We start from the raw sequence: 15,886 nt of genomic DNA on the forward strand, positions 1-15,886 counted from the left end.
GAATTTTGGTTTGGTGTTGGGTTATCACATTTATGTATAAAGGTGGAAGAGTCCTTCCAAAGAAAAGAAAAATTTTCCAAATGTTATTAACGTTCTCTCAAACTGATTTCGTATTTAGTGTTAACCAGAAAACATTTAGCATGGGCGAGATATTGAAGCCTGTGGTGGACGCCTATTTAAACACACATAGATATTGTTTTATGACCATTGAAATGTTTGACACCTTTGGAATAAAAGTGGGGAACTATAGCAAAAACTCTGCCGAGAAAGGAGGTCGTAAAAAAGAGACGCCTTTAATTCGCAGCACAAAAAAAATGCACAACATTTTAATGAGATTTTTAGGTTTTTTGTTTATTTTTTAAATTGAATTATTTGTTTGTTTTTATTCTTTGTTAATTTATACTTAGTTTTTTGTTTCACGTCGAAGTAATCTTTGCTTTGCTCTCTCTCTCTTTCCCTGTTTCCCTGTCTCTTTCGCTTTGATGTTAGGTTCTCCTATGCGTTATGCATCCTGTGTTTATTTAATTTTATTAAATCGTTTAACACTACAAGTAATTTGTTAAAAGGCCAAAAACAAATTTTGTTTATACTTTCGCTTTCGCTTCTGCTTTGTCTAATTCTCAATTACGATTTGTTCTTTAGTTTTAGTTTTAGTTTATTCATAAAGGTATATTTGTGTTGCCTGTATTTTTAGTTGAGTTTCGTTTCGTTTTTGCAATGCAAATTTAAACGTACAATGTTTGAAATTAAGTTTTGAGTTCTTATTAGATGTAGGTTCTTTCTTTTTCCCCTTCTTATTTCTCTTTCTGTTTCCTTTTTTTTGTATTTTTTATTTTAATTTCCATATTTGCAAATATGGAATATCATTTTGGGTGCTGTTTTTTGGGTGTTTTATGTGTTTTTGAGTCAACGCTTGGCGTGAATCTTCTATTCTCCTGCCGATTCCTCTTCAACATGGCTGCAGCTCTCTTCAAAAGCGCATTTCTTAGTGCTTAGCTGCTGTGTTTTGTAACTTGTGTTTATGTTTCTTTTATTTTTTGTTAATGGTTTGCGTTGGTGCGTTCCACTCCAGCAGTTTTTGGAAAAAAAGGTGCTCAAATAAATACGAAAAAACAAAAAAAAAAGAATTCTTTGAAGGGTGTTTGAAATAAAAAAGTGCTATCTTGTTGTGTCTACAGCTGTGGTTTCTCCTCCGTTCCAGTGACTCCTGGGCTTCGTCCTTTTGGTTTCCTCGGCTGACCTCCTTCCCCTTGGCGGCGTCAATTCAAGGACGGCATGTGGGCGTCGTGCCAGTTGATCTCGATATTGGGCCACTTGGTCTGCAGGCAGGTGACCATCGGGTTCGAGGTGCAGATCGACTTCAGGTCGCCCTCTAATAGTATGGCCGATCCGCAATAGTAGCGCACCTGCACAAAGGGATTAAAATTAAAATAATCAATAAAAAATAATTACTTATAATAATATCAGGGTTTTGAAAATAACACACACTGTAAAAAACTTGTGTTATTAACATGTTTCAATCTCAAAGTGTTAAGTTCAAAAAAAGTTGTTGACTTGTGTGTAAACATATGTTAGAAACATAAATAACACACACATGTCATTTGTGTTATTTACACGACGTGTTTCTTACTCAGCGCGTTTTTAACACAATGAGTTTTTGACATTAAAGTGTCAGAATTGTATGTTGAACTGAAAATTGCACGGTTTTCTAGAGTATAAATTTAATTTTCATTTGTGTTAAAAACACAGTGTCTAAAAAGAAAAGTCGTGTTCATAACACATTGTGTAAAAAGCAAAAGTGAGCTGTGTGTGTTAACAATTATTTTTCACATTTTAACAATTGTCAACAATTTTGCTCACACTGTAGAATAAAATTTGTCATGTTTTTAACATGTGTGTTAATTTCCGAACTCTGAATAATATATTGTCAGTTTAGCCCACCCTGTTGTTCTCATTGGAGCCCGGTATGCCATTGTAGTGCATCAGCTCGAAGGTGTCCGGCGTGGAGCGGCGCTCCAGGGGGAAGAACTCGTCCATGAAGGCGTTCAGCAGAATGATGCCCAGGTTCTCCGGATCCAGACGCTTCTGCATGAGGGCCACGCTGCCAAGTAGAAGAGGGAAATCTTTTAAAAAACCGCCTCTTGGAGAAACGACTGCAAGCTTACTAGGCCGGCTCGCTGACCAAATTCAAGGCGGCCAGAACATCGCGCAGCATGGTGGTCGATATGAAATTGTTGCCCTCCGGGTCGTAGGACTTAAAGATCCGACGACCCGTCTCCGAGGGCGTCTCTGGCGAGACAAGCCTCTTTTCGTTGCTAAACAGAACTGTTGAAGAAATAAATAGGGAATAATCAGTATTTGCATATTTTTATAGGATAAAGATAGATCAATTCCGAAAACACCAAAGTTCGTTTCAATAAAAATATAGTTTGACCAAGATTGACCATTTCATAGCCGAAGAAAACTGTTTGTTCCTTTTCGTCATTTCTGAGATTTCTAATTTTTTCCCAAATTTATGGAAACCCTATTTATATTTCCAACGATATTTGGCATATTTTGCATATTTAATGCATATATTTTTTGCATATTTTATGCATATATTTTTTGCATATTTTATGCATATATTTTTTGCAAATTTTTTTCATATTTCCGATATGCATCTGAATTTATAACATTTTAAAAACATGACTCCTACCTATAAATTTTAATCAAAATCGGACCAAAAATGGACAAATATGCAAAATATATGCCATGTAAAATCCACAATGACTCACCGGTTAAATGCGTATCGGAGCCCATCACCCAGACGGGATAGCGCGGATTCTTGAAGAAGGAGCCGACGGTGCAGTAGCGCATCTGCTCCATCAGCGTTATGAACCCAATGTCGCTCTGCTCGCAGATGCCGCGCAGCTTGAGCCCCCCGACATCCTGCTCATTGTCCCAGACATGGGCGACGGCGCGGCCGGTTAGCATCAGATTGATCAGCGACTGGCCGCCATAGCCGTAGGTGCTGTGTATGAGCGGCTCCGAGGTGTCCGATATATCGGCGGCCACCAGTTCCGAGCCCTTGGTGAGAAACACCGAGTACATGAACAGCAGGACGCCATATGTGTGCGCCAGCTGGCCGTAGTTGTCCACATAGTAGCGGGCCACCGCGCCGATATCCTCGAAGTGAAGCGTGTGCAGGCGCTCGTGGAACTCATCCGGCGACAGCTCCCAGTGCGGATCCTGTTCGGCATGTTCGCCATGTTGGGATAGCTCGTTTACCGAGGCGGGTGTGGCCTCGGCCGCCAGCTCAACGCCTTCTCCTCCGCCTCCGCCGGCGGCTGCCTCTTCGGCCAGGCCAGCCGCAGCAGCAGAAGCAGCAGCAGTTCCTGCCAGATCGGCAACTGGCGAGCGCTCTTTGGTTGAACCAGCAGCCTCTGTAGCGTTGCCGACACGGCGGCGCAAGAGATGGACGATGCGGTAGCGCGGCGGCCGACAGTTCTGCAGGATGTTGCACAATGCCTGGATCAGCAGCGTCTGGCATTTGTCGTGGGGGATCTGGGGGAGTGAAAATGGAGATATATTTTATATCTGAGAGTGCAAATGTAGTAGGGTACTTACCTCCGACAGCTTCGCGTCCGACATGCTCATGATAATTATCTTAAGCAAGTACGCCTGCACCGGCGCTATCACAGCACAAGGACCGCCCTGCTTCTGCACCAATGCCGACGGCTCCACTTTACTAAACTCGAATCCTGCAGGGGGTTAAACAGGGGGTTAGTGTTTTTTATAATGAATTTCAAATGAGTTAAATGAGTTTTATGACTAATTAACTTGAATTGTTCTACTCAATTTAATAAGATAATATTTGGGAACCCTTTCTAAAGGTTTATAAAATAAAATTACATTTTAAATTATTTTATATAGTATTTTAAGACTAATAAATTCGAATTACTGTGCTCAATTTGTTAAAAAAAAATGGGAAACCTTTCTAAAGGTTTATAAAACCCAAGATAAAAATGTAGGGTTTAGTATTATAATTAAATTATATTATATATAATTTTAAGACTAATAAATTCGAATTACTGTACTCAATTTGTTAAAAAATTTAATATTTTGAAGAAAATATCTAGGAACCCTTTCTAAAGGTTAATAAAACCCAAGATGCAAATCTAGGGTTTAATATTATAATTAAATCATATTGTAAGCTATATAATATAGAATTTTATGACTATTAAACTGGAATTATTGTACTCAATTTGATAACAAGCAATGAAGATTATAGTTAGGAACCATCATAAGAAAGCCAAAATTGAATTTTCTTTCAATTTTGATTTATTATCATACAAATTATCATAGGAATCAGTATAAAAATAGAATTTCCGTTGGTTAAACTGAATACATTCCAAGTATAAGTATTTTGAACATGACCTGGGCCAAGTTTAATGATAAATCTCTTCGATTTTGGCTGTTTGATCATGATATGGGGTTCCCTAACTTGGTATAAATATTCCAATTTGTTATTTTATCAGGAAAATAGAAGTAAACATGAATGAACATGACCTGGGACAAGCTTCTGCCCCTTTCCAATTGGTCAAAAATCATGGATGGGAGCAAAAAAAAGGGCGCGCTTTTTGTCTTTGCAGTGGGTGGTGGGTGTGGGTGGGTGGGTTTTGGGTGGAGGGTGGTGATTGGGTGGTTACCTTGAGACCAACGCTTGAATACATCTTCGCGCACATTGTCGCCCCACAGCAATTGCTTGATGTCGCGCAGTTCGCGCATATCGGTGGCATTCATCGGGTGCTTCTCCTGCCCGCCGGATGGAGATGGCGATGGAGATGAGGATGCACCTGCTCCAATGGCGGGGGGCTGGCTGTGCGGGGATTGCGATTCCAAGGCCGCCGAGGCCAACGTCATCGACGCCGACGCTGCTGCCGCCGCCGCCGTCGCTGCCGCCGCTGCTGCAGTTTTTGGCGAGACGGAGGAGGAGGACGAGGTGGACTCCTCGCCGCCGCGCTGCTGCTGCTCCCGCACGATTTCTTCGTTCATGTCCGCCGAATGCTGAACGCTGAACGGATGCACTTCTCTTACCGCTCCGCTCGTCGCTCGTCCGCTCGTCCGCTCGTCCGCTGGTCAGCTGCTGCGTTCAAATTCTGGCTTAGATCCGCGATTAATTCACTCGATTAGCCTGCCAAATTCGGTTGGCATTTTCGCCCAGCTTTTTTTCGTTTTCGTTCTTTTTTTTTTGGCAAATGCAAATGCAACAGTGTCGATAGTATCGATAGCGCCTATCGATGACGAAAACGAACGTCAGCAGTGTGACCGCGCAGTTATCGATTTAGAATACCAGGGGAAGAGCCACGAAAGGTCTCACTAGGCTAACGGTAACATTTTAGAAAGACCGTTTCGTAATTCGAATTGAAAAATAATAATAAATATCATATAAATATTCTTCATTATAAAATATACTTATTAAAGAATAAAACTCAAATAGTTATTGAATTGACAGAAAAAAATAGAAGGATAATATCTTTTAAGCCCACAAGTTAAAATATTATATAGCAAATAAAATATATATTAAATTTCATAAGCTTCCATCATTTTGTTTGCCTCTAATCTTCTTTTCCTACTCAAATGCTGTTGGCTTTTATAACTTGTAGTCTTTATTTTTAAAACAATACACATATTAATATTGGATGCACTTAAATTCACAATACATATCTATATAATCCATAATCATCGGCGCTCAAATCAAAACATATATCATTTGATCTCGAGGGAATTGTGCCGAGGTCTCCGGACTCTGCATCCGCATCCGCATCCCGAACGATCTGCTCCCGCCTTAGTACATAAACACACATATATCAGATATATCTGCACGGATCTATACACATATATATGCTTTGTTTTGCCTGATGGTTGGTTTTAGCTTTTGGTTTTCCTTCGCTGTGATGTGTGTGTGAGTGATACGTTGACAAAAAATCGACTAGAGTTCTAGGTGATCAGCCGCGGGGCGTGCAATCCGTGGACATTCTCGATGGGCGGACAGTGGGTGGCGCCGGGCGGCCCCCAGTCGTGAAGGCCGCGCGAGTTGGCCAGCCGATGGGTCAGCCGGTGGGCGATGCTGAAGCCGCCACTGCCCTCCAGTTGGGTGAGCACGATGATCACTTGTCTGGGGATTATAATTAATAATTAATTAAGTGTTTTGTAAGGAAAACAAAGAGAACCAACCTCTGCAGCGGCGGCACCGAGTCCACCGTCTTGAGTTCGCCCCGCGTGGACACCACATTGTAGCTCTCCTGGCAGTCGCACTTCACATGGATCCATTTGTTCTCGTGCCGGTTCTCCACCATCACAACCAGACCCGCCCAGCCCTGCAAAGGGAATAAAGTTAAGACTTCTCTTTTCCAATATTTAGATCCACTTACCTTGGTCAGGTAGTAGGCGGTCATGCCCTCGCGCCCCTCGTGCCGCTGACCCTTGGTCAGGGTCAAACTGATTATGGCGTCGGCGAGGAGGTGCGGCGAGGGACTGATCTGCTCGACGAGCAGCCGCTTGGAGCTGTGTATCGCCAGGATGCACTGCGGATACTGGTGCGGATCCTCGATGCCCGTGTGCCAGTGATTGAAGGCCAGGCAGACCAGCAGGTAAATGTCCCGCTCGAGCATCTTGTGGCAGCCCACAAAGCCGCGAACCTGTGGGATGGTAAGGATTTAGTTAACTGAATTGATGTTGAAAACATTTTTTACATGTGTGTCAAATACAAAAGTGTTAAAATGAAATGAATAAAGTGAAAAATAATTGTTAACACACACAGCTCACTTGTGTTTTTACACAATGTGTTAATACCACGATGTGTTTTTTACACACTGTGTTTTTAACACAAATGAAAATTTAATTTCACTGACATTAACGAGTCGAAAAAGCAATTTAATGTAAAAAAAACTCGTGTTAAAAACATGCTGTGTAAAAAACACGTCGTGTAAATAACACAATTGAAATGTGTGCGTTATTTATGTTTCTAACATACATGTAGGAAACAAGTTTTTACACACAAGTCAATAACTCTTTTTGAACTCAACACTTGGACATTTAAACATGTTAATAACCCAAGTTTTTTACATTGTGCGCTATTTTCCGAACCCTGCTCTTATGTAGCAGGCGAAACACCCACCTGCCGCTTGCTGTGCTCCACCAGACGACCAATTTCCGGCGCCGCCGGCGAGCGGGTGCGGAATATCACAACGCACAGGTCCAGCTGCGAGCGCTGCGACTTCTCCGAGTTGCGCTGCCCCTCCTGGAAGAGCGTGAACTCCGCCTCCGTCGGCTCCAGCACGGTGAGCAGCACACAGGAGATGGAGCACAAGGGCTGCAAAGTGCCCTGCAGACGCACCTCGTTCCAGCCGGAGCGCACCTTGCAGATGTCGATGCAGTCGAAGTAGTTGAGCACATCCTCGAACGAGATCCAAAAGACGCCCTCGCTGGCGCCGTGCGGCATTAGAGCATCGCGCAGGTCGTCCGTCCACAGCGAGGAGTCATCCGACCAGTCGCCGCGCCACGAATAGTGACCCCAGGGATTGCGCAGCTTGAGCAGCCGATGTCCCTGGATGTCCTTCACATCCAGCACCGAGTAGGCGTGTCGCGGTCGCAGACCCTTCTGCTGGTACTCCTCCTCGTCCACCTGGAATCACAAGTTAACCGGTAATTACATATAGATTATATAGTATAGGTATTAGAGCTGTGCATGAATCACTCAATTTTTGTTTTATTATAGTATGCTATGAAATTTCCGATTTGTTTAATTCAATTCCAAGTGAAATAAATTGAATGTTCTTCTAATTCATTTCGAATTGAATGAATAATTTTTATGAATTTGCCAGATTTTTTTGTGCTTTTTAAAACAACAAGTGGACAATTTTTAATAATTCAATGTTAACTGCATAGTGAATAAAATTCAGGCAGATTTAATCACAAAATTATGGCCCTTTCTTCTACACAAATTGTCGTTTGAATTATTTCTGAATTCATTCAATTCTATTAAACTCAAAATTTAAATCAATTCAATTCTATTAAAATCAAAATTCTAATTAATTCATTCATATAAAACAATAAAATTTAAAATAATTCATCATTCATTCTATTAAACTCAAAATTCAAATCCATTTAATTCTATTAAAAGCAAAAAATTCAAAATAATTCATAATTCATTCTATTAAACTCAAAATTCAAATCCATTTAATTCTATTAAAAGCAAAAAATTCAAAATAATTCATAATTCATTCTATTAAACTTGAAATTCTAATTAATTCATTCATATACAACAAAAAATTCAAAGTAATTCATAATTCATTCTATTAAACTCGAAATTCAATTCTATTAAACTCGAAATTCTATCTAATTCATTCACATAAAACAAAAACTTCAAAATAATTAATTGAATCCATTCCTGCAGGACTCCAATAGCCATTAAACCCACCTTCATGTTGCCTCCGCCGCAGCTGGCGCCCATGAGGAATCGCACGCAGCGCGAGCTCAGCAGCTGGGCCCAGATCAGGTCCTTGTCCAGCTCATCCTCGCTGGGCATGGGCAGGCTGCTCGCCTGCAGCGGAATGCTCTCGCAGGGCGCCCCCGTCAGCGTGGCCAGGCCCTCGATGGCTCGGCCCGACACAAGAGCCTCGTAGCAGCCATGGATCTTGGCCACGGCCTTCTCGATCAACGGCACCCAGAGCTGCTTGCGCTTGGCCTGCGAGTAGACGAGATGGCCGCGCTTGTCGCACGGCAGCAGATCATCGACCAGCACGGTCGTCCACTTGCCGTCCTTGCAGAGGCGCACCTGGTACGCTCCCTGGCCGCATATCTCCTTGGTGACCAGCACCTCCTTCACCAGATCCTCGCGTTCCGCCAGCACAGCGAGGGCGCTGAGTAGCCAGCAGTTGCCCAGGACGCCCTGGCAAATGTCCGAGGGCAGCGGTGTGCGGAAGACGGCCCACGGCGGATACGCACCGCCGTCGCAGTTGATCTCGTGCGGCCGGCGCCACTGCACCACCGGATTGCCCTCGCCCGCTCCGCTCGCCGGATTGTAGTACAGACTCTTCGGCGCCGGCGGAAACGAATCGTCGACGAAGAGCTCGCTGTTGTCGCGGCAATACTGAATGATGTTCTGCCACTTGGTCAGCGCCTCGGTCTCCTCCAGCTGGCGCAGGTTCTCCATTAGCTTGCTCTCCTGCCGAATGTCCGCCGGGGTGAGCGCCACGCGTATCGACTTCCTGGCCAGCGCTTCGCCCAGCACGGCGCTCGCCAGGCCGCGCGGACTGGAGCAAATGTCGCAGACAACGGAAGCGGCACAATTATCGTACGTGCAGGCCGGGCACTGCCACTTCTTCAGGCTGGAACTCTCGGGAGCAGAAGCTGCCGATTGCTGCTGCAGATTGTAGCTGGAGGCCAAAGCGGCCAGCGAGATGTTCCTGGGCACAATGGAGCCGCCGGTGCTGTGCCGTTTGGGTATGGCGCCCGAGGAGGAGGAGGTGGAGCTGGAACTTCGCTGCTGCTGCTGCTGCGATGGCTGCATCCTGGGCGAGGGACTGCGCGAGCCACGCAGCCCAGCCGCCGAGGTCGTTGGAATCTGCAGAAGCGGCAGGGGCAGCGCCACCGAGGCCAGCGGCAGATTGAGAGCTGCTGCTGCCGGTGCTTTCACCTCGCTATTACTAGTTGTGCTACCTCCTCCTCCTGCCGCCGCTGCTGCCACTGCATCCTGCTCCTCGTACGACTGGCCATCGGGTCGCTCGCGAACCGCCTCCAGCGAGGAAATCGAAAGCTGCGGCTGGCGGTGCGACTTGCAGGCACTGCACACCGGCGAGTGGAGCGAGTTCTTCAGCGTACAGTGGCCGCAGGTCCAGAACTCGCCCTTGCGCAGCGTCATGTCCTCGATGGAGGAGATGCTCTTCAGCTTGGAGCCGCCGCAGACCACGCAGGCCATGGCCGTCGAGTAGTTGACCAGGGTGCACTTCTTGCAGGTCCACGGCTCGTCGCGGGGGGCTGCTGCTGGAAAACAGAGCATTGGTTACTGAAGATTTGGAGTAATATATTTAAAGGCTTATAATAAAGTTAAAGATCATTAAAAATTAATAATAACAATAAAATAATATAATAAAATATAAAAATAATAATAAGGATTATAAAAGCATACAAAACTATATAACTATTAAAAAAAAATTAAAAGTAATATAATAGTAATTAGAAAATTACAAAATATTTGATGTTAGTAATCAAGTAAGTAAGTGAGGAAAATTGTTTAAATATTTTAAAAATAATAACAAGTTAAAAGTATCAACTCAATGTGACTAGCGTAATAATTATAAGTGTGCTTTTATGCAATAAAATATAAAAATAATAATGATAAATGCATAGAAAACTATATAACTATTACAAAAAATTTAAAGTAATATAATAGTAATTAGAAAATTAAAAAATATTTGCTGTTAGTAATTAAGTAAGTGAGAAAAATTGTTAAAATATTAACTTAAAAATATCAAGTGTGCACTTGAAGCGCTGGGATATTAAATAAATAAATTAAATGAAATTAACTTTACCTTTCTCCTGGCCAAAGGACACAACTGCCTGTTGCTGCTGCTGCTGCTGCAGAAGTTGCTGCTCCAGCTTCGCCTCGCACATCTCGCAGCTCTGCAGCCAGAGTCGATTGTAGGCATAGGAACATTTGATGCATGTCCACATCTTGCTGCGGCTGCCTGCTGCAACTATCGCCGCTCCCGAGGATGTGGTCGCTGCTGCTGTTGCGGATGTGGCTATTATCAGGCGACTGCTGCTACCCGGATCATGCGTGCTGCAAAGCGGAGGCAAAGCAATCTAATTATAATGCAATCAAGTTTGGAAATTCACTTAAAAATGGGAGGTAAACAAAATGAAAAGTAAAAGTGACCGCCACAAGTTTGTCATAGCTCAAAAGGTACAAAAAGTGATGCAATTACCTCGCAAAAGTTATGACAATCTGCTGGCAAATCAGTTGTAAATATATAAATCATACACATGTGGTAACAGAAATTTGCTTAAACAACTAAAAGCACACAACTCATAGCGCACAGAAATAATAATAAAAAGAAAGAAAGCCCCCCGAGTGACTAAGCGTCGCGCAAATTATCAGCAATAAAAAAAAAGTATAGAAAACTGATAAGCGAAACAAAGGCGAGGGATAGGAATTTGGACACGGGAAGTTGGTGGGCTGGCAAATCTCCCGCTCGCTGGCAATTACATTTTCGATTCGGTCGTCTTGCGCGGTCCCTTCCACACCTTGGCGTAGATGGAGTGCTCCTCCACCTGCGACTCGGACTGATCGCTGCCGGCCTCCCCGTTGTCGTTGTCGGGGATTCCTGCGGGCGATTCCCCACCACCGACCGCCTCCATGATCGATTCCCCATTGTTGTTCGCCTGCGATTCGCTGCCTGCCATCTGTTGCTTCTTCTTGAGCTTGTGCTGCTTGTTAACCTGCGCATAGATGGGCATGGTGGCCTGAGGTGCCGCCTGTTCCGAGCTCACAATGGCCACCGCCGTGGCGGCTGCCTGCGCCGCCTGGGCAGCGGCTGCTCTCAGTTGCTGCTGCGCCAAGGCGACGCACTCGTTCTCGTACAACTTGTTGCTGCTGCTGTTGCTGTTGCTGCTGCTGTTGTTGTTGATGCTGTTGCTGTTGCTGTTGCTACTGCTGTTGTTGCTATTGCTGCTGCTGCTGTGATGATGGTGATTGTGGTGGTGATGATGATGATGACTATGATGCTGGTGACTATTGGAGGAGCTGTTGGCCATCGGCTCCGACCACTCGTTGACGGCTATGAAGACGCCGTTCCGCGGAATGGTGAACTGCGTTGGATTCATACTCACTGCTGCTGGCTCCCGCTGGTTCTTCCTCTGCTGCTGCTGCTGCTGCTGCTGCAGCTGCGACTTCTGCTGCTGCTGCTGCTGCTGGGTATTCAGATTGACGGGCTGCTGGCGCAGCGGCTTCATTTGGCCCTGGCCGCCAATCGAATCCTTGGCCGCCGAACGCGAGAGCGTCGTAATGGTGAAGTTGTACTTCCGCTTGGCCCCGCTCTCCCGCACCACCTTGTGGTTCTGGTTCTTGTTGTTGTTGTTCTGCTTGCGCCGGCAAAACGTGTCGTTGGCGATGGCGAATCGCGAGTTGCTGCAGGCGGCCACGGGGGGAATCCCTGCGAGAAATCGAAAGAGGCATTAAAAGGATGTTAAGTCAAGGTAAGTTTATAATATTATATATTCCTTATTAGTTTCAATTATCATTTACAATATTATTATATATTTAATATACCGAATTTCTAGTCATCAATTTATTTTTACCACTATATTTATATGTAGTGGAAGATATTGTTTCACAAAAAGTTTAAAGACTTTAAAAAATACTCTAATAAATATTTGTTGTCGCCATATTTTATATTTGATGATCCCAACTTAGCTTTTGATTTTTTATTTCGAACCCACCTCCTAATTTTTTTGTTTTGTATTAAGCATTCTTTAAAATAATTTTTTATCAATCTTTTTTCACTATCGATATCAAATATTATAACTACCTCTTTTATAAAGCTCTAAAATTAAACACACGGTTAGCTTATAGTTTTAACCATAAGTTAGCATTAGATAATACTAATAATGAATATTATAACTTTATTTATGTTAATAATATCAGATATCTATCCTCAGTCTTTAAATAATTTGTTTCCTAAGCCTTATCTACTTAAATACAAGTAGTTTCTGATCTATTCGCTAAAAATCTCTCTATTACCATATAAAATATCATCTATTATATCCATTTTACCACTATATAATAAACACTCAAAACTGTAGTTTTCCTAGGCACTATCTACTTTCCTGATCTATCCGGCTGTTATATTGGAGGTAGCTAAAAATCTCTATCACCATATAATATATATAATAATATAATAAATTAATAAAATATATCATCCATTATATCAATTTTATTATTATTATATCATATATTATCTATTATTAATATTTTATTATTATATGATAATCACTATTATATTAACAATATAAGCTATATATCCTTAGTCCTGTAGTTTTTCTAGGCACTATCTAAAAATCTCTCTATTACCATATAATATCAATTATATATTCTATTATATCAATTTTACCATTACATGATAATCTCTATTATATTAACAATATAAGCCATCTAACCTTAGTCTTTAAACTGTAATTTCCTAAGCACCATCTACGTAAGTACTAGTAATTCCCGATCTCTGGAGTCTGCATCTTAACCCACCTGTCAGCTGGGGCGCCGGCTTGACCTGCGGCAGATTGAAGATGTCCTTGCTCTGGTTGTTCGCATAGCAGATGTGGCAGCTGCGCCCCGAGGCGCTCTTGTCGATGGCGGTGCTCAGGCTCTGGGTGCGCCGCAGTCCAGATCCTGCACTCGAACCTGCACCCGATCCCTGACCCGATCCCTGACCCGATCCCGCTCCCGATCCCGAGCCAGATCTACCTTTAAGGTGCCTCTTGTGCGAGTGCTGCTGGGAATGTAACTGATGATGGTGCTGCTCCTCCAGCTCCTGTTGCAGTTGGTAGTGATGATGATGATGTGGATGCGGATGGGGATGCGGATGGGGATCCGCTGCCAGCAGCTCGCCGCGATTGCCCAGACTGCCGGCCAGCTCCTGGCCGCAATCGCGATCGGCTGCAATGGCGTCCTTGTAGATGGGCGCCAGATAGCTGACCGTGTCGCAGATGAGGCAGTGCCAGGTGACCGAGCTGTTGTCGGTGCCGCAGGCGTGGCACACCCACCGCCGATTGAGGGCGGGATTCGAGAAGTGGCGGTAGAGCTCGATGGAGCTCTTGATGTACTTGCGCGTATCCTCGCAGTCGACGCAATTGGCGGGCAGGTTCTGGCTGTTCCGCTGCGGTCTCTTCAGGCATCCGCGCAGCAGCGACTTGTACACATGCTTGTACTCGCTCCTGCAAAATACAGGATTACATAGGATTCTTTGGGTTAGGATTGGATGGGTTTTTGGTTTCGATTATAGTCTTTAACTGGGCTTTTCACCAACTGTTCTGTTCTGTTCTGTTCTGCTCTTCTGACCGCAAAGGTTATCTCAATGACTGGCCATTTTCCAGCTCGCCACTCGGGATTTGGAGTTCGGCCAGCGAGTTCGAGTTCGCGTTCGCGAATCGATAAACTTGTAAACAATGCCTCTTTATCCAAATCGATTTTCCCCAATTCTCGCTGCTCGGCTGTTTTTGTTGTTGCTTCTGCCGCTGCCGCTGCTGTGTATACATGCTCTCACACACACACGCTCACGGAGAGTCGCCAGTGCCGACGGCATAGCTTTAAAAGCTAGCTTCTAACTTGGCAAAAAAAACTTTCTTTTAGCCTTTCATCAAACCGAAAAATACAATTTATAAGCTATCCAAATGTTGATTACTGTGTACTACACGGCTAAAAAAAGTGTCAGTCAACTTGAACATTGTATAATCTAAAATTTATATTGAAATATATTATATTTTTCAAAAATATTTACAAATCAAACTTAATCAAGTAAAAAATTATACGGAAGTTCAGCAAATCTTCTTTAAAAAAACTTTCTTTTAGCCTTTCATAAAACCGAAAAATAGAAATAGTTTTCATTGTGCTCAATTAGAATCCAATTAGAACACAAATTATAAGCCAGCCAATTGTTGATTACTGTATACTGTGTACTTGAACATTGTATAGTGTACAATTTATATTGAAATATATACATAATCAATTTAAGAATTATACGGAAGTTTAACAAATCGAAAATCATTTCTTAGATCTGCAAAAATATAAAGGCTAACAACCAAGTCCTTGTAAAACTAAATCTCTTTTACAAGTCTGGCTATTTTAAAAGTATTCTATAGTAATTTCTCATGAGTTGAACTCTCCTGAAAGCTTTTTAAGACCGACCTATTTCTATAGGTTGACATAAATCTAGCTTAAAAAAATATAAAGGCTAACAACCAAGTCCTTGTAAAACTAAATCTCCTTTACAAATCTGGCGATTTTGATGAGTTTAACTCTCCTGAAAACTTTTTAAAGCCAACCTATTAAATAGCTAATTTCTGTAGGCTGACATACATCTAGCTATTTTTTGTTATCCTCCAATTGGCTGCCAGCACTGGCGCTCACACGGACACGGGGGGGGACACCCACACACACGCACACACAGAGTCACAGGCTGTTTGTTTTTGTGGCGACCGCTGCTCCGCTTACCTGGCAACCGCCGCCCTGCCCTTCTCCTTGTCCTTATCCTTCTCCCTGTCCCTCTCTGCCTGCTCCTTCTCCTTCTCCCTCTCCGCCTGCTCCTGCTCCAGTGCATCATCAGCTGTCCAGGAGGCGGTGACCCTTCGCTGTTGTTGTTGTTGCTGTTGGGGGAACACCTTGCGAACGGTGCCGCAATTGAAGCACTTTAACGACTCCGTCGGATTGATCGTGTTGCACTTGGTGCACGACCACTGCAGCACGGATGAGATGGTGCCCATTTCGCGGGGGAATCGCTGGAATCGCTACTGTTGTTGTTGTTGTTGTTGGCTGGCGGGGGAGTGAATGGGGGGCGGGGGGTGGGATGTGGGCTGTGATTGTGGTTGCGGCTGAGAATGTGCAACTGGAAGTGGTACTGAATGGTGCGTTGTTGTGGCGACCGGGCGGAGATGGAGATCGATTTGGAGGACCAGAACCCGGGACCAAAACGAGGACCAAAAACAGTTGCACGCCGCGGAAACGCCGGGCTCCTTTTTAATCGGCTTTCTTTAATTCTTTGGCTTTTGGTGATATCTCGATAGGGAGATGAAATACCGGAAAATCCCTGAGAAAACCCTTGGGCAAAAGGTCCTAAAATTGGCTGTGGTA

At 43.8% G+C, this 15,886-nt stretch overlaps 2 protein-coding genes across 6 annotated transcripts; both read right to left on the bottom strand.

The window, feature by feature from the left end:
• Positions 1-324: 324 nt before the first annotated feature.
• Positions 325-5,279, bottom strand: LOC108055913 (ubiquitin carboxyl-terminal hydrolase MINDY-3 homolog). The gene is made up of 6 exons (XM_017139491.3): positions 4,689-5,279; positions 3,607-3,740; positions 2,775-3,543; positions 2,166-2,325; positions 1,942-2,101; positions 325-1,406 (listed from the first exon to the last, which is right to left on the bottom strand). The coding sequence occupies exons 1-6, from the start codon at positions 5,032-5,034 to the stop codon at positions 1,260-1,262; spliced, it is 1,716 nt and encodes a 571-aa protein (XP_016994980.2). The 5' UTR covers positions 5,035-5,279; the 3' UTR covers positions 325-1,259.
• Positions 5,280-5,625: 346 nt separating this feature from the next.
• On the bottom strand, positions 5,626-15,834 carry sol (small optic lobes). 5 transcript variants are annotated; one of them, XM_070218480.1, is made up of 9 exons: positions 15,251-15,831; positions 13,286-13,974; positions 11,252-12,197; positions 10,575-10,825; positions 8,462-10,023; positions 7,160-7,666; positions 6,414-6,680; positions 6,217-6,359; positions 5,626-6,157 (listed from the first exon to the last, which is right to left on the bottom strand). In XM_070218480.1, exons 1-9 carry the CDS (start codon positions 15,517-15,519, stop codon positions 5,980-5,982), a joined length of 4,812 nt encoding a protein of 1,603 aa, XP_070074581.1. In that variant the 5' UTR covers positions 15,520-15,831; the 3' UTR covers positions 5,626-5,979. The 5 variants fall into 5 exon arrangements, with proteins under 5 accessions (XP_070074581.1, XP_070074580.1, XP_070074582.1 ...); XM_070218479.1 differs by having other exon boundaries at positions 8,462-10,026; XM_070218481.1 differs by lacking the exons at positions 13,286-13,974; positions 15,251-15,831 and having other exon boundaries at positions 8,462-10,026; positions 11,875-12,017.
• Between the last annotated feature and the right edge of the window lie 52 nt (positions 15,835-15,886).

The sequence above is a fragment of the Drosophila takahashii genome, chromosome X (assembly GCF_030179915.1).
Source record: "Drosophila takahashii strain IR98-3 E-12201 chromosome X, DtakHiC1v2, whole genome shotgun sequence".
Classification (NCBI taxonomy): Eukaryota; Metazoa; Arthropoda; class Insecta; order Diptera; family Drosophilidae; genus Drosophila; species Drosophila takahashii.

Coding starts and splice junctions, on each gene's coding strand:
- LOC108055913 (XM_017139491.3), bottom strand. CDS start 5,034: ATGAACGAAGAAATCGTGCGGGAGCAGCAGCAGCGCGGCGGCGAGGAG. Junction 3,741..4,688: donor ATTCAAGCGTTGGTCTCAAG/GTAACCACCCAA, acceptor AACCCCCTGCAG/GATTCGAGTTTAGTAAAGTG. Junction 3,544..3,606: donor CGGACGCGAAGCTGTCGGAG/GTAAGTACCCTA, acceptor TCACTCCCCCAG/ATCCCCCACGACAAATGCCA.
- sol (XM_070218479.1), bottom strand. CDS start 15,519: ATGGGCACCATCTCATCCGTGCTGCAGTGGTCGTGCACCAAGTGCAAC. Junction 7,667..8,461: donor GCGGCGGAGGCAACATGAAG/GTGGGTTTAATG, acceptor TTGTGATTCCAG/GTGGACGAGGAGGAGTACCA. Junction 6,158..6,216: donor TCGGTGCCGCCGCTGCAGAG/GTTGGTTCTCTT, acceptor TATAATCCCCAG/ACAAGTGATCATCGTGCTCA.